Below are 24,866 nucleotides of genomic sequence, written 5' to 3' on the forward strand. Positions count from 1 at the left end.
TAATGTGCCTTTGTCTATATGTTTACAGAGAGAAATAAACCACCTTTAAATCGCTGCACACTGGAAAATGATCATTCCTAACCAAGTGTACACAAGCTAACAGTTAAGAGTAATTAGATTTATGTTCTAACTTAAATGATGAGTTTATAATAAAGACAAATAGATGAAACAAGACGTGATCCGTTCATCTTAAATGTTATAAATAGATGAAACAACATAATGAGTTGATCTTTACCTGCTGTGTTTCAGTGGTTGAGCTGCTAACAAACGTCCTCCTGCTGCTTAACGACGACACTGTTTAGAAACGACACGTTTTACTTTTCTTTGTATTTTACTTTTATATAAATCTATGGTATTTTAAAGTGTCAACAACAGTCAGTCAACACACCATGTTGTTTTCACTACTGCATTGTGGGTATGTTCTTCTTCTGACGAACACTTTGTCTGGACGCCAGTTGGTGCATTGATGCCCCCTACTGTTGGTCTCGGGTACTGTCCATTGTTTATATACTGTAACAGTACTACAATATGCAGTGGTGGAAAGTAACACAAGTACATTTACTTGAGTACTGTACTTATTGTAATACAGTTTAGAGTTTGGTTATTGTACCAGAATGTTCTAGTTCTAGTAAACAGGAACATAGCTCTGTAAGATAGATTGATTGTAATGGATACATTGGACTGGGTCAGGGCTGACCTAAAATGGTGTAACTTATCATGAGATTTCATAATATTGTGTGCTAAGATGTAGGGCCACAAAAAGGTCTAAAAACACACCCACAATCCCATTTCATCAGTCCTGTCTGCAGATACAGCTCTGTTGCTAACTTGCTATATTAACTTATACATACTTATAATAATGCATAGCTGCCTGCATATATTGTTACTGTTGTGAAGGGAATGCTCTAAGCTGAATTTGGGGTGCTGATTTCTATTGTTCACTAGGTTCACGCCGGTGTGTCGACCAGAACACCACTTTAGGCCCTTAATATTTCCAGATATGAAAGAATAGGACAGAGAGAGGCTTGGTTTTCCTTTTTTACTGGTCTCCTTTGCAGCAGTACAGACATGTAGTAGTAACAGTTCAACAATAATACACAAATGTTTGGTTTTCTGGTAATAAACAGAATAGAGACAAAATAAGTGCATTAATAAAAGTGGTCTGTACCAATAATTACACATATCACCAGTCAAATGGTGTCATCTAGCTAGAGAGATACAATACCAAAATAGTATACACTTCAGTTTAGAATTAAGAATAGTAGTTGTATATCCAAATACAATATGTATAGGAACTGTCATAAAAGAACTGTGACTAGAAATTACTGTAGCTTGAATTAGGCAGAATGCATCAGCATGACATGACAAATAAACATACTGTAATGTAGGGAAAGTCCTATACTTTTAGGCACTACTGGTTGCCGATGGTCAGGGATTAAGTTCAGACGTGTGCTCTATAAAAACTGAAGTTCAAACCGTAAATTGAGTTCAACAAAAAGGTTGATTTATTCTGTCACTTGGTCTTCACTTAAACATACAAAATAATAAATACAATTAACCTTAAACGCAAGGGAATACAGCCCAACAGCCCTCTCAAACACAGTATTCTCGAGCACAGTCAATAACTGTGTGCCTCTGCCACAAGCAACACCTGCGCTTGATTACTGACCCTGTTATTTTGGCAACCCTTGGCCTTGACCACGTCCCGCAGACGCAGTGACATCATCAAAAAATGAGAAAAAAATGAAATCATACATATGGCTTGTGGTGTCAAAAGTCCTGTACTTCTGGCACTACTGGTTGCCGACGCTAGAGTTGTTTCGACATGTGCTAAAAGACTGAAGTTCAAACCGTCCGTAAAGTTCATAAATAAACGCTTTATTCTTAGTAGTTTTCGTGCCAATCACTACAGCATACAAAGAAAAAATACAATTAAACATAAACAGTTAAACGTAGGGTGGCTAAACCAACAGCCCTCCTAAACACAGTCAAAAAACTCTTTGCCTCGCATCAGCAACACCTGCCCTTGATTTCAGACCTGGTTAAATACCTTGGCAACCGCCTTGACCGTGCCCTGCAGTGACGTCATCAAATAGAAAACATGGCTCAAATGGCTCTTACACACCAGCCCCTAATTGCTACTGGCATAAAACAGAGCAATTAAGGTTTTTCTCTAGTGTGAATACGCTGGTGTGTCTTCAGGGCACCTGACCACCTGAAACTCTTATCACAACGTTTACAGTGGAAAGGTTTCTCTCCAGTGTGGATACGCTGGTGTTTCTTCAGGCAACTTGACTCATTGAAACTCTTGTTACAGTGTCTACAGTGGAAAGGTTTTTCTCCGCTGTGGATACGCTGGTGTGCCTTCAGGCCACCCGACTGAGTAAAACTTTTGTTACAGTAAGTACACTGAAAAGGTTTTTCTCCGGTGTGGATACGCTGGTGTCTCTTAAGCTTATCTGAGGTATTGAAACTCTTGTTACAATGTTTACAGTGGAAAGGTTTTTCCCCAGTGTGGATACGCTGGTGTGTCTTCAGATCACCCTCCTGATTAAAACTCTTGTTACAGTGCGTACAGTGGAAAGGTTTTTCTCCGGTATGGATACGCTCGTGTGTCTTCAAGTTACCTGAGTGATTGAAACTCTTGTTACAATGTTTACAGTTGAAAGATTTGTCTCCATCTGGTTGAGTTAAAGTCTTGGTAAACTGTTGATGACTGGAAGATCCTGGTTGATCAGTGTCTCCTTGTTCCTGGCTGGTTGTAGAGCTGGTGATTTGCTGACAGGCTGATGAGGTGATCTCTCCATTCCTCAGCATTTGGCAGTAGAGGTCGTTGTGTTTACTCCTGATGTGTTTATGGAGGAAGACCTGAGATGTGAAGGAGTATGAACACTCAGAACAGGAGAAGAACTGAGTGTGGGAAGACTGGAACCTCACTCCTGCGAGAGAGGAGGAGGAGGAGGAGGGGGGGGAGGAGGGGGGAGGGGGAGGGGGGGGAGGAGGGGGGAGGGGAGAAGGCAGGTTAAAAATGGTAGAGTACACATACAACTTGAAAGCTTCCATCATAGCAGGGCGGAATTTTGATACCATAGTGCACTTGGTGATACAAGCGCGAAATTTGGCACAGATGACCTTCATATGAACCTAATTGATAATCAACCTCTGGCCACGCGGAATTCCTAAGATTTCAAGATGGCCACCACCAGTTTTCAAAATGGCTGCAACTGGGCCAATGTGTTGGACTATATCGCTTTGCTGGGGCTTATTTTAATATAAGAGACTATTTTCTGGAGGTATTCCTACCAAGTAAGATAAAAAATAACATTAGGTTCCAATATGGCGGCATATTTTCCAATATGGCTGCCGATAAATTGCAGAAATGTGCATCTGCTTATGGTTTATCCACATGAGCTTGTAGTACATGCATTTGTATTAATTATCATACACAGAATCCATTTATGGAACATTTGAAAGTGATTTATTAGCTTGGTAAAGCTTAGTGCTTACTTTTTGTTTTGTTATTAAGTCATTATAAACACATTCTCATTTACAATGGTGGCTGGGCAAGTGACAGGCCAGTGTACTAGCAACTGCAACCACAGAGGGGTGTGCAGATAAGTCCAAACTTAAAGCATTTTCAGTGTCCAGAACATGCTTTTTTACATCCACATCTTGTCAGCTTCTGGCATAATTTGGCAAACAGGACTGCACAAGAGTGACTGGCCCCATATATGTCCTGTTTGGAATGCACTTCACTTGCATTCACTTCCTTGTAGGAACTACTTCTATGAAGTTCTATCGTACATGAGTACTATGAACTCCTCAATGACTTGCATATGTTTATCATTTATTGCAACAGGTCTTGAACCTAATTTGGAGAAGTTGTTTGCCATGCTGACCTTTTTCCCTTTCCATGGAAGGACGAAACTGTGTGGCATCCCCTGAATGCATGAAAGAAGCAAAGACCTGATGACTTTGATTCAATAGCTGATGCAATTTCATGAACGGGATCCATCTGAGATCCTTCCCTCCTTCCAAAGGCAATCCACAGCTAATTCAAGCCAAGTCTTTGAACAAGTGAAACTGTTATGTCAACAATGTCAGTATCTGAGGCAGAGCTGCAGAGGATAGCATCTGACACATCATGATTCGCAGCTCAGATACTGACATTGTTGTCATAGCAGTTGCACTTGTTCATTTTAAGTAAGTCTGAGACTTATTGTCAGTATCAGCTGAGAACGCAGGGGTCTTATAGACCCCCTGGTATTGCTGAGGTGGAGCGCCACACTCACTGTACCTACTCATACACTGATCCTGATCGAACCCATGACCATGTGATCCGAAGGTGAAAGCTCTACCGACTGAGCTACCCAGACACAAAGACTTGGCTTGAAAAAGCTGTCGAAGGACCTCAGATGGATCCCCCTTCATGAAAATGCATCAGCTATTGGATCAAAGTCATCAGGTCTTTGCTTCTTTCATGCGTTCAGCAGATGCCATACAGTTTTGTCCTTCCATGGAAAGAGAAAAAGGTCAGCACCTGTTTGAGAAAATATCCCTATATATATCTAAGTTTTTGTATTTATTGGTGAACATATTGAAAAGTCTGTTGCCCTAGGTCATTAAAAAGCTACCAAATCACTTTAAAATGTGCTATAAATTGATTCTGTGTATGGTAATTAATAAAAAAATACATGTGCTACACTGAATGTACATTTATGCAATTTATCGGCAGCCATATTGGAAAATATGCCGCCATATTGGAACCTAATATATATATTTTTTATCTTACTTGGTAGAAATACCTTCAGAACATATTCTCCTATATTAAAATAAGGGGAAAATCAAAGATTTACAGCCCCAGCAAAGTGATATAGTCCAAAATGTTGGCCCAGTTGCAGCCATTTTGAAAACTGGTGGTGGCCATCTTGAAATCTTAGGATTTTTGCGTGGCCAGAGGTTGATTATCAATTAGGGTCATATGAAGGACATCTGTGCCAAATTTCGCGCTTGTATCACCAAGTGCACTATCGTGTATTGAAAACGGCAAAATTCCGCCCTGCTATCATCAAACAAGTCCGTTGTTTAGCTTCCCTGTACTCATTCAGTGCCAATAAAATATAAAAATAATTGCATACTGTGCCAGCCAAAAATACATAGTAAAAAAAAAGTGCTCAGGAGCCGATATAGAGCCCTTTTCAGTAAAAAGTTAAAGAAGTGAATGGAAAAGCAAATCTTCAAATGATGAAATCTTGGGTTCTGAATGGCTTTTTCCCAAAAAAGTATATATTTTTTTACATTCTTTTCAAAAACACGTCAAACACGTCATTGGCACGTTGCGCCATAGCGGTAAAACGCGTCAAACAAGTCAATAACACTCAACGAGTTAAAATGTCTGATTTAATATCGACCTCTTTTATTCCACCTCCCAGTTTTCCCCACCCATGTAAGTCCTGTTCCTGTGTTAAACACTGACTGACCTCCACTGGTCTCCTCCCAATCATCACTGTCTTCAGTGTCAGATTCAAGCTCAACTTCAATTTCAGAACAGTGTGAAGAGATGTCTTCATCATCATCTTCACTTTTCACTGCTAGTAATGTCAACATTGAGCCATCAGGCTCCTCTGGTCTTTGAAGTAACTCCTCCTGTTCCTCTTTAATGTGTGGAGGCTCTGGTTCCTCCTTGAGCAGACTGGGGCTCCTCTCCTCTTTACACACAGCCATGTGCAAGATGTCTAGTTGGAGCAGAAAAATAACATGATAGTGAACACTGGATTCCTGAAGTGTAAATGAACATTTCCATCCTCCATGTACTAAAGGAGGTATCACCTACTTACGGTGCATTCCCACTGAAAGACAAATAAATAAATAATCTTTCTAGTCACTTGAATCGTGTCATTTTGGTCGCTGGGTGTTGGGATGGGACAAAAGAGTTCATTTGCATGTTCAACTAATCGTCTCTTCAAGCTGTCAATCACTAAACATATGGAAACCGTAGACAATTCTAATACAGTTTTATATGTGTGAAAATGAGAAAGATTCAGCAACTACAAGTTCTATTTCATGGCAGAAATATTGATAATTTATAATCAAGCTGTGAAAAACACAAAGCGTGTGTTTTTCCCCCTTCCCAGCCTCTGCCCAGGGACCCCAATTTGTACACATACTACAGATAGAAAATGTACACAGGACCCCCTCCAGCGTTAATTTACTGGTGTTAATGTAACTCTGGAGTGTATAAATGGAACCAAATGGACATGTAAGGGACCATTTGGTTCAATTCTGTACACTCACAGGTATACAAAAACTCCCAAAACGGCTCAGTGTCTGGCTGTGCGTCTACAAGGGCTTGTGTGTTTTCTTTGCTGTGTTATTGGTTCCCGGCAGAGGAAATTTGGTCATAGGCCAAGCCATATAGAACAGGTACATTCAAAAAATGACCACCAAAGTGGAAAAAGCGGCACTCCAAAATAATAGATGCAAGACAGGCTCAGATACATATTCTTCTATTCATAGAGAACGCTAATGAGTTTTGTATAGAACAGGGTTTGTCTGTATGTATTTCAGTATGTATTTCCCCTCAAAAGTAGACCAATCACATCTCATGCCGTTAAGTGCATGACATCATGACACAGAAACATCTCCACACATGAAAGCTTGAAATGTCAGGTGAAAGTTGGGTCGTAGTTTAAAATCGATGTAAAATACTTTTATAGCGTGGCTCTGTATGTCTAGAAATAGGTCTGTGAGTCTGTGAATCTGTCTATCTGTGTGTCCGGGACAAATCTCACAAACCGTTTTGACGATCAGCGCCAAATATCTGCACACTGACCAAGGAAGTATTTTTCCACTTCAGATAGAATGTACTATGTACAATGTGAAGATATATGGTGCAGTTTTTCTTTAGTATTGCATTTGCGCAAAAGAGATGTGCTTTTCGGGTATGGTATTGAGACAAACAAGGTTAACAATGAATTTAGATATTTTAATGATAGCTAAATATCAGCACGATTACTATCAGTGTCAAAATATTTTTCGCAATGGTTATTGTACAGTAAAAATTAGATATTGTTGCACTTCTATTTGTTTTTTATGTTTCTGCAACCAGACAGAATGAGCAATTTGTTTAATCATCAGGATATTATCATTGTCATTATATAATTTGCCATGTTTATTTCTCAGTAAAATTAGATATAGTGACATACCTACAACAAAATAGGAAAAATTAAATAGAAACATTCAAGAAAGAGTGAGCACATGAAACGTACCGAGGTGTGGGTGGTCTTCAGGTTCCTGTTTAATAGAGATAGCCCTGGCTGAGTCTGTAGAGTTCATCTTCACCTGCAGTCTGCACTCCACACACTGGTCTGAAATGAAGGAATTGAATAAGGACTTTAAAGATGGGATTCCATGGTTCTTTTCCCCCTAAAACATAGTCATTGCTGGGTATTATTATTATTATTATACTAGAGATTCAGGAGAGATTCAATATGTCTGACTGAGTCATAGTGTTGGCGGTTTACCTGGATGGTCATTCTAGGCCTGACACACTACAACATGACAAATGTTTAGTAAGGATTCAATGTAATAGAATCCTTCAATGTAATAGAATCCCACCCTGAACAAAATTGCTTGTTCAGGGTGGGATTGTCGGGTCTCTTCTCTACATGTAAAGTGTCTTGAGACAACTTGTTGTGATTTGACACTTTAATAAAATTGAATTGAATTGAATTGAATGTATGTCTGGTGCATGAAGACATGGAGCTCTAACTTCACTTCACAGTCAAATTAACTGTCAAATTACTGTGGACAGAGTAAAGATCCTCCTAATGGTTTACATACGTTTACACCTCGTTGTTTAAGTTATATGGAGATTAACCACAGTAATGCTATAAGACACTGATGTAACTATAGGGTTACAATGATACTAGTGACGTCAACAACATAAAACACAACAATGTATATCAATGTCTTGCTGTAGCCATGGTTCACATGACGCTCATCTGTCACAAGCGTCATGACGGTACTTGTTGTTTTTTGAAAATCTTACATTTACAACCAGTACATCTACATTAACGTTCAGATTTCAAATATAAAGTGCTTACCCCAAAGCCACGGATGTAACAAGTTAAAGCGCCTGGGTCTAAGTACCCGTATCTTCAATAAAATGCATTTTAATCAGATCCGCGGCCATTTTCTATTAAAAAAAAGAATTATAATGTATCAGAGTGCAATACACCTCTCAACCAATAGGGCCGCGTAGTTGAAAGCATAGAGACAATTCGGAGAAAATGGCCGGCAATCTGATTAAAAAGCTTTTTATTGAACAATACAGTCATGTTTCGGGGCTAGTCTTGCTGTTATGGAGCAAGCTGTAGAATACAACTCTCGTAGACGTATTTATGATTCTGACGTTTTCAATCTACGGGAGTTGTAGGGTTGACACAGGGACTTTCATCTCCTAGCCCGTAGATCTCTAAACATGTACAAATACAAAAAATAAATGTGCTTACCCCAACACCCCCAATTTTAACTCTCACTACGGGGTAGTAGTTTAATGTAATAATCCATATCTTTCAATAAAGAAGTGTTTTAATGCCGTCTGTGGCAGAACGCCATTTTTTCACCCCCGTTTACTTCCTGTCATTGAGTGTAATTCCGGGTTTCACCAGATGGGCACGTCATTACCGCCCATTGGGAACTTCCGACAGAATCGGCCACAGACGGCATTAAAACACTTCTTTATTGAAAGATATGGATTATTACATTAAACGACTATGCGTAGAAAAAGTTAACATTTGGGGCGTTGAGTTAAGCACCTTTATTTTTTAATTTGTGCATGTTTGGAGTGTCTACGGGGTATAGTGCTGTAAGTCCCTGTGTCCATGGTGGGTGAACCCTACATCTCTTGTAGATTGAAAACGTCAGAATCATAAATACGTCTACGAGAGTTGTATTCTACAGCTACTATGGAGCTATTGCTTGTGTTTGTGATCTCTTTATAACAAGCTAACAGTTAAGAGTAATTCGATTTATGTTCCAACTTAAATGATGAGTTAATAAAGACAAATAGATGAAACAAGACGTGATTCGTTCATCTTAAATGTTATAAATAGATGAAACAACATAATGAGTTGATCTTTACCTGCTGAGTTTCAGTGGTTGAGCTGCTAACAAACGTCCTCCTGCTGCTTAACGACGACACTGTTTAGAAACGACACGTTTTACTTTTCTTTGTGTTTTACTTTTATATAAATATATGGTAAACACAGCACACTTAGATAGCTGGCGTCAACAACAGTCAGTCAACACACCATGTTGTTTTCACTACTGCATTGTGGGTATGTTCTTCTTCTGACGACCACTCTGTTTAGACGCCAGTTTGAGTATTGCTGCCCCCTACTGTTGGTCTCGGGTACTGTCCATTGTGTATATACAGTAACAGTACTATGTGACCTTCCTGACCTGTAGACAAGAGAACATCCATCTAGGAGTAAAGCAGTTCATTTGTTTCTGACGATCAATAATTCAGTAACTGAATCAATTAATAATTGATCCCTGTTTTGGATCCCTGTTATGTCATTCTAAGCAAAAATCAAACAAATAATAGTGAAATTATTATATGTACAAGCTGACAAAGAAACAAGATCTGACCCATTTCTGAGCCTGTAGATCAGCTATTTTCACTAGTCTTGCACAGTTAAACTGCATCTATCACAGCTTTGAGCTTCCATCACTGGACATTGATGCTGCACAGGTCTGATCCTCACGTCTCACAGAAATAAAGTATACAACACATACCAATACCATGTTACAGGATACAAAACTTACCAATACCATGTTACAGTATACAACACTTACCAATACCATGTTACAGGATACAACACTTACCAATACCATGTTACAGTATACAACACTTACCAATACCATGTTACAGGATACAACACATATACATACAACATATGTATTAAACATGTGTTGACCATATCTTTTTCAAACTATGTGAATATATCAATATTTCTATGATAGGCTATATTCATAATGTAGGATGAATTCAGACTGTGCTATTTTTTTAGTAGAAATATTTAATGAAGTTATGGAGAAGAGAATAATGGAATACAGTTCAGAGTTTGGTTATTGTTCCAAAAATGTTCTAGCAAACAGGAAAATAGTTCTGTAAGATAGATTGATTGTAATGGATGAATTGCACTAGGTCAGGCTGACCTAAAATGGTGTAACTTACCATGAGATTTCATAATATTGTGTGCCAAGATGTAGGGCCACAAAAAGGTATAAAACACACCCACAATCCTATTTCATCAGTCCTGTCTGCAGATATGGCTCTGTTGGTATATTAACAAATGTATATTTACATAGTATATGCTTCTAAAATGTATAGCTGCATATGGTTACTGTTAACACTTAAAACAGATTGAGGAAATTAAGGACTTAAAAGTGAAAAAAACAAGAGACGAGGCCTGTTGACAGGAGCAGTAAAGACACCAGTAATAAACTGGTGTCTTTTTAGAAGAGGCGATTAGTTGAACATGTAAATGAACATTTTTGTCCCATCGCAACACCCAGCGACAGTAGAAAGGTTTTTCTGCAGTGTGGATACTCTGGTGCCTCTTGAAGGAACCTGACTTACTGAAATTCTTGTCACAATGCTTAAAGAATAAAGGTTTTTCTCCATTGTGGATACGCTGATGTCTTTTCAGAGAAGTTGGCTTGGTGAAAGTCTTGTTACATTGTTTACAGTGGAACGTCGTTTCTCCAGTGTGGATACGCGGATGTGTCTTCAGGTTCTATGTATTTAGTGTTGGTTTGTACTGGGATCAGCGTGGTAAAATCAGAATGTCGTTTCATGGATAAAGGTAGACTAAAATAGTTATTAGCCTAAAAATTAGACTAAAATGCAAACAGTTTTTGTTGACAAAAAAATGTACTAAATACTTAAGGTTGTGTTGGACTAAGATAGGAACTAAAATGCTCGACTTTTTGTTGACTACAACTTAACTAAATAAAAACAGGATGAGGTTGACTAAATATGATGAAAATCATAGTATCAAGGACGATTGAAACTGGACTAAGACTGAGACTGTCTGATAAAATCAACACTGTGTTTTTTCAGAGAAGCTGCCCAAACAAAACGCTGGTGTCGCTTTAGGGAACCTGATTGACTGAAAGTCTTGTCACAATGTTCACAGTGGAATGTTTTTTCTCCAGTGTGAATACGCTTGTGGCTATTCAGGTCAGTTGACCGACTGAAACTCTTGTCGCATATTTTACAGTGGAAAGGTTTTTCTCCAGTGTGAACACGCTGGTGTGTTTTCAGGTGACCTGACTGCCTGAAACTCTTGTCACAATGTTTACAGTGGAAAGGTTTTTCTCCAGTGTGAACACGCTGGTGTGTTTTCAGGTTACCACTGAAACACTTGTTACAATATTTACAGTGATAAGGTCCATCTCCTTGTTTCGGGCTGGTTGTAGAGCTGTGGATTTGCTGACAGGCTGATGAGGTGATCTGTCCATCCCTCAGCATTTGCCGGTCGTTGTGTCTCCTCTTGATGTGTTTATGAAGGAAGACCTGAGATGTGAAGGAGTATGAACACTCAGAACAAGAGAAGAACTGAGTCTGGGAAGACTGGAACCTCACTCCTGAGAGAGGCGAGGGGGGACAGAGGGGAGAGAGAGAGAGGAAGAGAGAAGGAGGCTGGTTAAAAATATATATAATATAATATAATACAAATACAACTTTACAAGCTTCCATCATCAAACAAGTCCGTTCTTTAGGAGCATTACGGCTTCCCTGTTAACATTTCTGATTACATTTATAATATTTTTCATCAACCTCTTTTATTCCACCTCCCAGTTTTCCCCACCCATGTAAGTCCTGTCCCTGTGTTTAACACTGACTGACCTCCACTGGTATCCTCCCAATCATCACTGTCTTCAGTGACTTCAGTGTCAGATTCGAGCTCAACTTCAACTTCAGAACAGTGTGAAGAGATGTGTTCATCATCATCATCTTCACTTTTCACTGCTAGTAATGTCAACATTGACCCATCAGGCTCCTCTGGTCTTTGAAGTAACTCCTCCTGTTCCTCTTTAATGTGTGGAGGCTCTGGTTCCTCCTGGAGCAGACTGGGGCTTCTCTCCTCTTTACACACAACCATGTGCAAGATGTCTAGTTGGAGCAGAAAAATAACACGATAGTGAAAACAAACATTTCCATTCTCCATGGACAAAAGGAGGTATTCACCTACTTAAGGTGCATTCCCACTGAACGATAACAAATCTTTCTACTCACTTGAATCGTGTCACTTTGGTCGCTGGGTGTTGCGATGGGACAAAATAGTTCATTTGCATGTTAAACTAATCGCCTCTTCAAGCTGTCATTCACTTAACATATGGAAACAGTGGACAATTCCAATACATTTTTAATCTAGCAGTTGTATGTGTGAAAATAAGAAAGATTCAGCAACTACAAGTTCTATTTAATACCTAAAATATTGATAATTTACAATCAAGCTGTGACAAACACAAGTTTTTCCTCCTTCCCAGCTGGCAGCTGTAGCCTACTGCCCAGGGACCCAATTTGTAAACACAGATTAAAATGTACACAGTCAGGGACCCCTCCAGCGTTAATTTAACTCTGGAGTGTACAAATGTAACCAAATGGACATGTAAGGGACCATTTGGTTCAATTTTATCAGGTATACAAAAACACCCAAAACGGCTCAGTTTCAGACTGTGCATCTACAAGGGCTTGTGTATTGTCTTCGCTGGGTTATTGGATCCCGGCAGAGGAAATTTGGCCATAGGCCAAGCCATACAGTACTTTTACAAAAATACCACCAATAGATTATAATATAATCTGTTGTTGTTGATGTTTCTTCCAGTTAAGGGGAAGTTTTTCGTTGCCACTGTCGCAAAATTGCTTGCTCAGGGTGGGATTGTCGGGTCTCTGCTCTACATGTAAAGTGTCTTGAGACAACTTGTAGTGATTTGAAACTTTAATAAAATTTAACTGAATTGAATTACACCCCTGCCCGACCACTTCGGTCTGCCGCCTCTGGACAACTGGTTGCCCCGTCGCTCAGAGGTCCTTCTGGCCGATCTACACGGTCACAGCTTTTTTCTGTTCTGGCCCCACAGTGGTGGAATGAACTCCCCACTGATGTCAGGACAGCAGAGTCACTGCCAATCTTTCGCCGCAGGCTGAAAACCCACCTCTTCAGGAAACACTACCCTGACGCTTCCTCTTAGCCTTGCCTACTTGTTGTCAAATATTTGTACAAGCTCTTGTTTTATTGGATCTTATTTACTTGATACACTTATTTGTTTTAGCTCTTGCTCATTTGATTTAGCTATTTTTCTAATCTGTTTAAGACTTCTGGTGATTAGTAGTTTTCTTGCCTACCTAAATTATGTTGAATGCACTTATTGTAAGTCGCTTTGGATAAAAGCGTCTGCTAAATGACTGTAATGTAATGTAATGTAATGTAATGATTACACAAGGACATGTTTTTTTAATGTTTCTGCAACCAGACAGAATGAGCGATTTGTTTAATCATCAGGATATTATCATTGTCATTATATATTTTGTCATGATTATTTCTCAGTAAAATTAGATATAGTGACAGCCCTACAACAGAACAGAAAAACAATGATAAAAACATTCAAGAAAGAGTGAGCACATGAAACGTACCGAGGTGTGGGTGGTCTTCAGGTTCCTGTTTAATAGAGATAGCCCTGGCTGAGTCTGGAGAGTTCATCTTCACCTGCAGTCTGCACTCCACACACTGGCCTGAAATGAAGGAATTGAATAAGGACTTTAAAGATGGGGTTCCATGGTTCTTTTCCCCCTAAAACATAGTCATTGGGTATTATTATTATACTAGAGATTCAGGCCACTTACACCTACGTCACACTGCCCATCCGACCAATATGTCTGAGTCATAGTGTTGGGGGTTTGTCAGAGCAACCGTTGTACCCGTCTGTCTGTGTCCCTTTTGTGACCATATATGGAGATGTATGTTTCTGTCTGTCTACCTGGGTCCCTTTTATGCCCATATATGGAGATGTCTGTTTCTGTCTGTCTACTACTGTGTTCCTTTAATGCCCATATATGGAGATCCCTGATGTCATCAGTATATGCCCATATATGGGCATACCCTCTTTTGTGCACATATATGGTGCTGACCTGGTGCTGACTGATTAGTTTGTGGCTGATGCCATGACGACACATTGAGGTTAGACAACACACTCCATATTTGGGCGTAGCTGCATTGGAAACTCCTTATATGGTTATGGCTGAGTCTGAGTGACGTCAGAGGTCTGTGCTCCCATTTGACATTTTAATATAGGATAAGGAGGATGAATGTTTTTCCAAAAATTGTACAGTAAGTGTTAAAATGAAATTTTCATGTGTAGCTCCACCCACCAGTTCATCAAGTATTATACCTGGTTTGCACCTTAGCACCACCCACCTATCCTAGTCCCCCCACCCCCCTCCTCGTGAAAGGACAACCTATGGCTCTGCACAGTTGTTTACAAAAGAGTCTAGAACAGTGGTTGTCAAACTGACTTCCGGGGACCCCAGCTGGGTCCTTGAGAGGGTTCCAGGGGACCCCCTGTAAAATGTATGCTATCAAAATAAGTGTAGCCAGTTTAAACCTGCCGTATATACGTGGGTGATCTGAAAATAGCAGATCTACAAGGTATTGAATAATAATGCATCGCGATGAGACACATTGTGAGCTAGATCACCTTTTTCTTCTTTTTCTTTTACTGGAAGATAACTTTTACTTTGAACTGGAAGATAATGGATGAACAAGTACAACATGGTTCTTGCAGTATTATCCTTGTTAAGAAAACAGACAAATACATTATATTACTACAGTATGTATAGTTAATGGGTTTGGAGCTAAACTGTTAATTTGCAGCCCATGAACAAGACAGGGAAACTATTTTCAATGCCATACATTACCTGGATGTGTCATTCTAGGTCTGACACACTACAGTATGATAAATGTTTAGTTGGTAAGGATTCAATGTCTGGTGCATGAAGACATGGAGCTCTAACTTCACTTGACAATCACATTAACATTACTGTGGACAGAGTAAATATCTTACTGGTTTAGAAGATACGTCGTTTACACCTCGTTGCTTATTATGGAGATTAACCACTGTAATGCTATAAGACACTGATGTAAATATAGGGTTACAATGTTAATAGTGACGTCAAAAACAACATAAAACACAACAATGTATATCAATGTCTGAATACTGCTGTAGCCATGGTTCACATGACGCTCGTCTGTCACAAGCGTCATAGCACTAATTGTTCCTGTTTTTTGAGAATTTTACATTTACAACCAGTACATCTACATAAACGTTCAAATTTCAAATATTAAGTGCTGACCCCACGGTCACGGATGTAAGAAGTTAAAGCGCCTGGGTCTAAGTACTCTTTCGTTCATCTTAAATGTTATAAATAGATGAAACAACATAATGAGTTGATCTTTACCTGCCGTGTTTCAGTGGTTGAGCTGCTAACAAACGTCCTCCTGCTGCTTAACGACGACACTGTTTAGAAACGACACGTTTTACTTTTCTTTGTATTTTACTTTTATATACATCTATGGTATTTTAAAGTGTCAACAACAGTCAGTCAACACATAGCCTGGGCAGCGTTCCTTTTCGGGTATATGATCCGGTCGGGAGCGGACCGGATCGCGATAAACCGGAAACACGTCTCACCCCAAAATAGGTCCGTCCTATAAAATCCTTGATGCGGCATAGTTTAGCTTATTTTTTCCGAGGTGGGAAGACTGGTGATGCGAGGTTAGTCAACACACCATTTTGTTTTCACTACTGCATTGTGGGTATGTTCTTCTTCTGACGACCACCTTGTCTAGTTGGTGTATTGCTGCCCACTATTGTTGGTCTCGGGTACTGTCCATTGTTTATATACTGTAACAGTACTATGTGACCTTCCTGACCTGTAGACAAGAGAACATCCATCTAGGAGTAAAGCAGTTCATTCGTTTCTTATGATCAATAATTCAGTAAATTAATGAATTAATAATTTATCCCTGTTTTGGACATGTCATTATAAGCAAAAAACTAACAAATAATAGTGAAATTATTACAAGCTCACAACAAATCAAGATCTGATGCATTTCTGAGCTTGTAGATCAGCTATTTTCACTAGTCTTGCCCAGTTAAACTGCATCTATCACAGCTTTGAGCTTTCATCACTGCACATTGATGCTGCACAGGTCTGATCCTCACGTCTCACAGAAACACAGTATACAACACTTACCAATACCATGTTACAGTATACAACACTTACCAATACCATGTTACAGGATACAACACATACATACAACATACGTATTAAACATGTGTTAACCATATCTTTTTCAAACTATGTGAATATATCAATATTTCTATGATAGGCTATGTTCATAATGTAGGATGAATTCAGACTGTGACAAAGAAGCTATTTTTGTAGTAGAAATATTTAATGAAGTCATGGAGAAGAGAATAATGGAATACAGTTCAGTTTGGTTATTGTTCCAGAATGTTCTAGTAAACAGGAAAATAGTTCTGTAAGATAGATTGATTGTAATGGATGAATTGCACTGGGTCAGGCTGACTTAAAATCATGAGATTTCATATTATCGTGTGCTAAGATGTAGGGCCACAAAAAAGGTATAAAAACACACCCACAATCCTATTTCATCAGTCCTGTCTGCAGATATGGCTCTGTTGGTATATTAACACATGTATATATACATATATACTTCTAAAAATGCATAGTTGTATACATGGTTACTGTTAACACTTAAAACTAATTGAGGAAATTGCGTATTGAAAAAAACAAACAACAAGATACAAGGCTTCTGTTGACACTTGACAGGAACAGTATGACGATCAATAATATTTCAGCTTTTCTATCCACCTCCCTACCAATCTGGGATCCCATGTTAAACAAAAAGTAAAACCGCGCCCCCAGCGTGTTTCACTTCAGTAGCGCAGCTAGAGATTACCTACCTACCAACATACAGGTGTTTAAATTGATCCTCCCAGTGAGCTAATTTATAGTAGAACGTTTGTTTCCTTAGTGTATATAATCTGGTGTCTTTTTAGATTACTAAAACTGTTGTTATAATGTTTACAGTGAAAAGGTTTTTCCAGTATGGATACGCTGGTGTGTCTTGAAGGAACCTGGCTGACTAAAACTCTTATCACATTATTTACAGTGGAAAGATTTCTCTCCAGTGTGAACACGCTGGTGTGTCTTCAGGTGATCTGAGTTATTGAAACTCTTGTTACAATGTTTACAGTGGAAAGGTTTTTCTCCAGTGTGGATACGCTGGTGTCTCTTGAAGGAACCTGACTCACTAAACCTCTTGTCACAATGTTTACAGTGGAAAGGTTTTTCTCCAGTGTGGATACGCTGGTGTCTCTTCAAGTCATATGATTTACTGAAACTCTTGTTACAATCTTTACAGTGGGAAGGTTTTTCTCCAGTGTGGATACGCTGGTGTTGCTTCAGGTTACCCAAACAATTAAAACTCTTGTTACAGTGCGTACAGTGGAAAGGTTTTTCTCCGGTGTGGATACGCTGGTGTCTCTTCAGGTGACCTGAGTTATTGAAACTCTTTTTACAATGTTTACATTTGAAAGGTTTTTCTCCATCTGGTTGAGTTAAAGTCTTGGTAAACCGTCGATGAATGTAAGATCTGGTGGTAGAGCTGGTGATTTGCTGACAGGCTGATGAGGTGATCTGTCCATTCCTCAGCATTTGGCAGTAGAGGTCATCGTGTTTACTCCTGATGTGTTTATGAAGGAAGACCTGAGATGTGAAGCAGTATGAACACTCAGAACAAGAGAAGAACTGAGTCTGGGAAGACTGGAACCTCACTCCTGCGAGGGAGGGGGAGAGGAAGAGAGAAGGGGAGAGGCTGGTTAATTACGGCATTACGGCTTCCTGGTTAACATTTCTGGGTTAATTGTATTTTTCATCAACCCTTTATTCCAACTCCCAGTTTTCCCCACCCATGTAAGTCCTGTCCCTGTGTTTAACACTGACTGACCTCCACTGGTCTTCTCCCAATCGTGACTGTCTTCAGTGACTTCAGTGTCAGATTCAAGCTCAACTTCAACTTCATTGCAGTGTGAAGAGATGTCTTCATCACCATCTTCACTTTTCACTGCTAGTAATGTCAACATTGACCCATCAGGCTCCTCTGTTCTTTGAAGTAGCTCCTCCTCTTCCTCTTTAATGTGTGGAGGCTCTGGTTCCTCCTGGAGCAGACTGAGGCTCCTCTTCTGTTCAGGAGAAACCTCCTCTTTACACACAACCATGTTGTCTAGGAGCAGAAAAACAACATGATAGTGAAGAGCGGAGTCCTAAAATGTACATCTATTTTTGTATCTTCCATGTACCATGTACAAAGCTATTGCCTACTAAGACTGACCAAACAGTTACTAAATAAGAATCTGTCTGTGTCGGGGGCTATGAACAAAAAAGGTTTTCAAAGAAGTACTGCTTAACTCCAAAATGGTGTGGACTGCAGACTTGCAAAGAAAATAAATCCAAGGCACTCCGTCTTTGATGAAAAAAACACATTTTGAGCAAGGCAACAACATGACCAACACGTATCGACCTGAAAGGTCTTCATCGGGGTCTGTTTCTGGGGCTAATTTCACAAACCACTGTACCGATCAGTGCCAAATTTCTTGTGCAAGCTGCCAGTAGGCCAAGCAAGTATTTTTCTAATCTAATCTAATCTAATGTGCTGCAAGTCATGGTCATGTTTCAGTTTCTTACATATTATTAAAGTGCAGCCTATAAGCTTTCTAGTGACGTGCCATGCACTGAAATCTGGAAATAGTTGAAAAAGATATAGTTATTTAAAAATGTGTTTTTTTTAACCATATTCTAACGTAATTCCCAGTGAAACAGGGGCTGGGTGGCTCTGAGCCAATCACAGCTGAGTTTTCCAGCTCAGTGTTTACAACAGTCACACAATGTCACGTGATTTAAAGTATGTGGTCGTAACTCGTTTCAAGTGTATGTTACTGCATTGGCTATTTCTCACCTCAAATGTTTTTCGAAACATTTAATGTATTGTTTATTACATAATTAATAACGCACCATTCGGCCTTCCTCTTTGTCCAGATTCAACAGAGTAGCACTGCCCTCAAGTATCTAGCATAGGCTAATGAATCATAGCTGTTTAAAAGACTACATGAGTTTTAATAATTACTTGGTTAAATCATTGGTTAAATATTCTCTGAAGGTGTGAAAAACATACTTATTGATTGAACTAATACTAATGTTGAGCAGCGTCGACTCTGTACTCTATACTCTGTACTTGGTCCTCTCTTTTTTCCCTCTAAACCAAATCTTTTGAGATGCATTGCGAGCTTGTAGATCAGCTATTAAAAATAGCACTACATAGGGATGCTAGGGTTCAAGTGGTTAAACTTCTAAATCAAGAAGCTAATAAAAAGCCTGTTAACTCACACAGATCAGAATCACAGACCCATTTCTAGACCTCTCACCTCCTACAGAAGCACACTATAAAAATTGGTTTTCATAGTTTTCAATTACTACCAAACTTTGGCAGCTTGAGCTGTGAGCTGTGTGAGACACACACACACACACACACACACACACACACACACACACACACACACACACACACACACACACACACACACACACACACACACACACACACACACACACACACACACACAGACACAGACACAGACACACACAGTTCCAGAGGCTTTGATCTATGGCCACTCTGTACAAAAATGTACAGTGGTGCAGTTTTTCTTTTGTATTGCATATTTAATGATGCCTATTTATATTGATTGATTGATTAAATACTTGTATTGGTCAAAAGATGTAAATAGCACGAAGGTACAGTAAAACATTTAGGCCAAAAGGATAACACAAAAAGCCCTGGGGACTTATAATATCCAGATATTATCGTTGTCATGATATTATTTGCCAAGATTAACATATAGTTAAAATACGTACTGAGGTGTGGATGGTCTTCAGGTTCCTCCTGTTTAATAGAAATGTCCCTGGATGAGTCTGGAGAGTTCATCTTCACCTGCAGTCTGGACTCCACACACTGGTCTGAAATGAACACATTGAATGACTTTAATTATTGGAGACCCAGCAGTTGTGTCAAGAATAACTATTTGCAGAATGTAAAGGCAAAATGGCCTACACCAACTTTCCAAAATATGAATCTTGGGTTCAAAGATTAATTGACCCTTTATTTAAGATTACACAAGGAAATATCAAAAGATGGACTCCTGCAATGCAAATAATGGTCTAAAGTAAATAAGGTCAAAGTTGCCATTCTCTCTTTTAAATGTTTCTGCTGACATGCATCCCATCCTTCTACACCACCAGCAATTAACAGCCCCAACCTTGTGTGAAAAGTAACTATTTGGCTTGACAGCAGTTATGCACTAGGAGTTATGGGGACACTCAGTTAGGGTTCATCTTCCAGGGAACATGCAGGGAATATGCAGAGCAAGTTTCATAGTTATCTGTCCATCAGAGTTTGAGACATCTTGTGTGCGAGTGGCCTAAAGGCGGAGTATTTGGGCACCAAAAACAGTAAGATTCATCCTTGCTGGGTGCATTATAGGACTATTTACTGTAACTGTTGGAAGAAGCTACATTCACTCAAAGTTGGCACTGTGTACACTACAGTGGAAAAGGCCACATGACCAGAAACAATCATCAAAACATTCTACTGTTCTGGCAAATTTTCTTTGAATGTGTTTCAATAAAAAAAAAAGGTTATAACTACTATTGACGTTATATCCCATTTCATTTTATCTCATTCCACGCTGTTGAAGCAAAAACAATTCCACTGCCGAATTATAGTGAAACTAGCAACTGTATTGTATGTGTATGAGACATAGAGTTAGGTATAAGACAATAAACACCTTGATGCTAGAAAAGGGGAAGAAAGAGAGAGACAGTGAATGAAACATACTGAGGTCTGGCTGATCTTCAGGTTCCTCCTGTTTCATTGAAACAGGTCTGGCTGGGTCTGGAGAGTTCATCTGCACCTGCTGTCTGGACTCCACAGAGTCTGGAATAAAACAATTAAAATACCAGAGGAGTTTAGGATTAATGAAGAAGAGCAACTCCTCTTATATTCAACTTCAACAATAACAGACAAGGAAGGAGTAACTTATTGGTAAGTTACTTAAACATAGAACACTGTAATTATAATTCATAACCTTTTACACTTCAAGTTGCCCAGGATCAAAGTTTTGTTTTTGCTGTCTTGAATATGTGGAAAATATAATTAGTATGTTAATATAATCCTCTCTGACAGAAAATATAATAAAGGTAAGTAGGATAATTTTATAAAGTAAATTTTATAAAATGTTTTTTATTTTACTCAGTTATTCAATTATTTATTATTGTTTTGTAAAAATTCAAATCAATAAAACACATAAAACTCAATGTACACGTTTAATTTCTTCTTTCAGGCCAACACAAGTTACACAGTATTCTTTTAGTATAAACAAAAACAAAAAAAGGGTCAGGTTTAGCAGCAGGTTAACGTGACGTCACAGGGTCAGGTTTAGCAGCAGGTTAACGTGACGTCACAGGGTCAGGTTTAGCAGCAGGTTAACGTGACGTCACAGGGTCAGGTTTAGCAGCAGGTTAACGTGGTATTTCACTCACTGTCTTCTCAATCTCACCCCACGTTGTCAGAGGAACACAGAGTGAAGCCCTGGTTGCTCAAAGCTCTATCTGGGTTAAATGTCCTCTTTGTGTCTTCAGGTTGAAAACTACAGACTGTCCCTCAAAACGTCCAACTGGTTCAAGTTAAACTTTCACTAGAAAACGTCTGTTCACTTGTAATGGACGGACTCTAGAGTCTAGACTGTACTTGAAGCTAGCTTAGCATTAGCATTAGTCCACAAAATAAACAGTCTTTGAACTTCTTCGCGTGTAACTTCCTCCTGTTTTCACTACTTTTCACAGACTGTCGTACAAAGACAATCTCAGACACACGTTACACAAAGGTGTGTTCACTGCAAACGTAATTATAACACAAACCTTCTCTATATCATTCACTGTATCGTTCACTCTCTGCTGCTCTGTTGTTGTTGGATTGTGGGTTTCCACCCGGACGATGAAGAAGGACGGACACGGTCCTCGTCCTTCTTTCTATCTTGTCCGGAATGAAACACACACACTACTCCGTGTCCCCCACAGATTGTCATTTAGCACCATGAATGCTCGTTTTAGATCATAAACAGGAAACATTGTTTTCAACAAAAAAAAAACGAAAATAAACCCCCAATGAATTGTAATGTACCATGAATTTCACAGTGTATGTAAACAAAATAAAGTACTTTAAATGGTTACTCTTTGTATTTTAAAGTGTCAACAATACATTGTGGATATATATGTTCTTCTGACCACTTTGTCTAGACGCCAGTTGGAGTATTGCTGCCCCCCCTACTGTTGGTCTCGGGTACTGTCCATTATTTATACAGAATGTGACCTTCCAGGCCTGTAGACATGAGAACATACATCTATAGGAGTGCAACAGTTAATCCAACTTATCCAGTTTAATGATTAATGCTTAATCATTAATTTGATAAATTAACCGATTCATAATTGATTTTGAGCTTGTAGATCAGCTATTTTCAAAAGTCTTGCACAACACGGTTGAACAACATAGTATAAAATAGGCCTGATGCCATTCATCAATTAGTTGGTATACGAACAATAAAAAAAAAACAGCTTCTCGATTATTAGATTCGATGATAAGTAATCTATAGATTAATTGATAGGAAAATCATAGTTGCATCTCTATATCCATCACTGCACATTGATGCTGCTCAGAGAAATGCAGGAACATACACCAACATATACAATGTTACAGGATTAACCACTTATTAAACATGTGTTAACCATATAATTGTCAAACTGTGCAAATATATCTCAATATCTCTACGATAAATTCAGACTGTGACAGAAGCTATTTCGGAGCTGAATTATTCTTTATATGAAGTTATTGCATGGAGAAGAGAATGAATGTATGTTCCAGACAGTTATGAGTTTGGTTATTGCATCAGAATGTTCTGGGAAACAGGAAAACAGTTCTGTAAGATAGATCGATTGTAAAGGATGGATTGCACTGGGTCGGGCTGACCTAAATGGGGTAACTAATCATGAGATATCATATTATTGTGTGATAAGTTGTAGGGCGACAAGAAGGTATACTTCTAGAGACATACTGTAGGCTATAGTTGTTCCTTTCTGTTTATTTTGTTTACTTCTATTTTTCTTTCTTCTCCTTTTCAACTCTTTCTGTAACTGCAGATGTTGAGATCTTGTACTGTATACAAATATTTCAGATTCTGATTAGACTCATAGCATAATAACTTAACATCTTGCATGTGTTTGTGTATTTATGTGTGTGTATTGCTTTTCACAGCATTTGATTGCCATCTCATCACACTTTAATGATGTAATACAACTTAATAGTGATCTAGCCATTCCAATGTGATGCGAGTGCGGACTAGCCAACACCAACTCGGGACTCCTGAATCGCTTCCTTCCACACCCTCCTGTCTAACATCACGGTCTTGAGCTCTGAAGTGTTGTCAGCTCAGCTGTCGCGCCGCAGTGTATCTATGTGGGTGGTGCGCCTTTTTCCTTTCCTGGCTCTGCACTGGGTTGGCTCCCACAGTGTCTTTCCAATAAGCGTAATAATAAGTCATAATTCATTAAAGAAATGCATGCAAAATGTTCACTCATTTAACTGATATTTAATAAGAAAAAACATTGAAATGGTGCTTCATGGGAAAAGTAATGGAACACAGCAAAAATAAATCAAATATACATACTCTACTATAGTTGTACCATTTAAAATGTATATTATATGGTTTACATGGTAATTTATAGTATAACGTAATAACACCAAAACAATTTGACCACAGTAATGGCATCCTCTAGCTTAACATAAATCAACAAAAATGGTTAATGCCAAATCAACATTTAAAACAAAGTTGGGTAATGTCTCCAAAGGACAAATCCTAATGAAGACCTCTGTTTACAGGAGCGATATAATTTGGATATCCATAATGTTTTCTTGTCTATCCAATTCTCTGCCAACATAGGCCGTATAATTTGATCCTCCCAGTAAACTGATTTATAGTGGACAGATTTTATCCCTTGGTGTGAATTCACTGGTCTCTTTTCAGAGCACTTAATTGACTGAAAAAGAGTAGTCTCCAGTGTGGACACGCTGGTATGTCTTCAGGTGACCTGACTGACTGAAACTATTGTTACACTGTTTAGAGTGGAATGTTTTTTCTCCAGTGTGGATATGCTGTAGTATCTTCAGGTTATTCGAATCAGTGAAACTCTTGTCCCATGTTTACAGTGGATTTAATTGAATCACTACACAGGACCTCAATGGCAACACGCCCTGGGATTATTGGGTTATACTTTTAGCATTATTTTGTATGCAAGTGTAAGTCGGTGCCTCCGTGCCTTTTTTGCAAACTGTTTATAAAGTATTCAATCAAAGTATTCGATCAATCAATTATAAAGTACTCAATCAAGTAAGGTTTTCATGGTGTGGACATGCTTGTGTCTATTCAGGTCATCTGATGGACTGAAACTCTTGTCACAATGTGTAGAGAGGAAAGGCTTTTAGCTGGTGTGGGTACGTTGGTGTGTCTTCAGGGAACTTGACTGACTGAAACTCTTGTTACAATGTTTACAGTGGAACGGTTTTTCTCCAGTGTGGACACGTTGGTGTCTGTTAAAGTCA

At 38.9% G+C, this 24,866-nt stretch overlaps 3 protein-coding genes across 3 annotated transcripts in view; all 3 read right to left on the bottom strand.

The window, feature by feature from the left end:
* Positions 1–24,866, bottom strand: part of LOC311057413 (uncharacterized protein) — a gene marked incomplete at both ends in the record, with an annotated part of 61,226 nt that overhangs the window by 12,023 nt on the left and 24,337 nt on the right. Inside the window, one exon of the mRNA XM_084074372.1 lies at positions 20,072–20,173. Coding sequence (XP_083930498.1) covers positions 20,072–20,173 — 102 coding nt within the window. The remainder of the gene's footprint in view (positions 1–20,071; positions 20,174–24,866) is intronic.
* On the bottom strand, positions 2,161–5,724 carry LOC311056749 (uncharacterized protein; the record flags this gene model as incomplete). The annotated part of the gene is made up of 2 exons (XM_084073555.1): positions 2,161–2,939; positions 5,481–5,724. The coding sequence occupies 2 exons, from the start codon at positions 5,722–5,724 to the stop codon at positions 2,161–2,163; spliced, it is 1,023 nt and encodes a 340-aa protein (XP_083929681.1).
* LOC311057884 (uncharacterized protein) lies at positions 10,514–13,795 on the bottom strand. Its single transcript, XM_084075022.1, has 3 exons — positions 13,712–13,795; positions 11,921–12,187; positions 10,514–11,658 (listed from the first exon to the last, which is right to left on the bottom strand). Exons 1-3 carry the CDS (start codon positions 13,776–13,778, stop codon positions 11,087–11,089), a joined length of 906 nt encoding a protein of 301 aa, XP_083931148.1. The 5' UTR covers positions 13,779–13,795; the 3' UTR covers positions 10,514–11,086.

This window comes from Gymnoscopelus microlampas, assembly GCF_963454915.1.
Source record: "Gymnoscopelus microlampas genome assembly, chromosome: 12".
In the NCBI taxonomy this organism is placed as follows: Eukaryota; Metazoa; Chordata; class Actinopteri; order Myctophiformes; family Myctophidae; genus Gymnoscopelus; species Gymnoscopelus microlampas.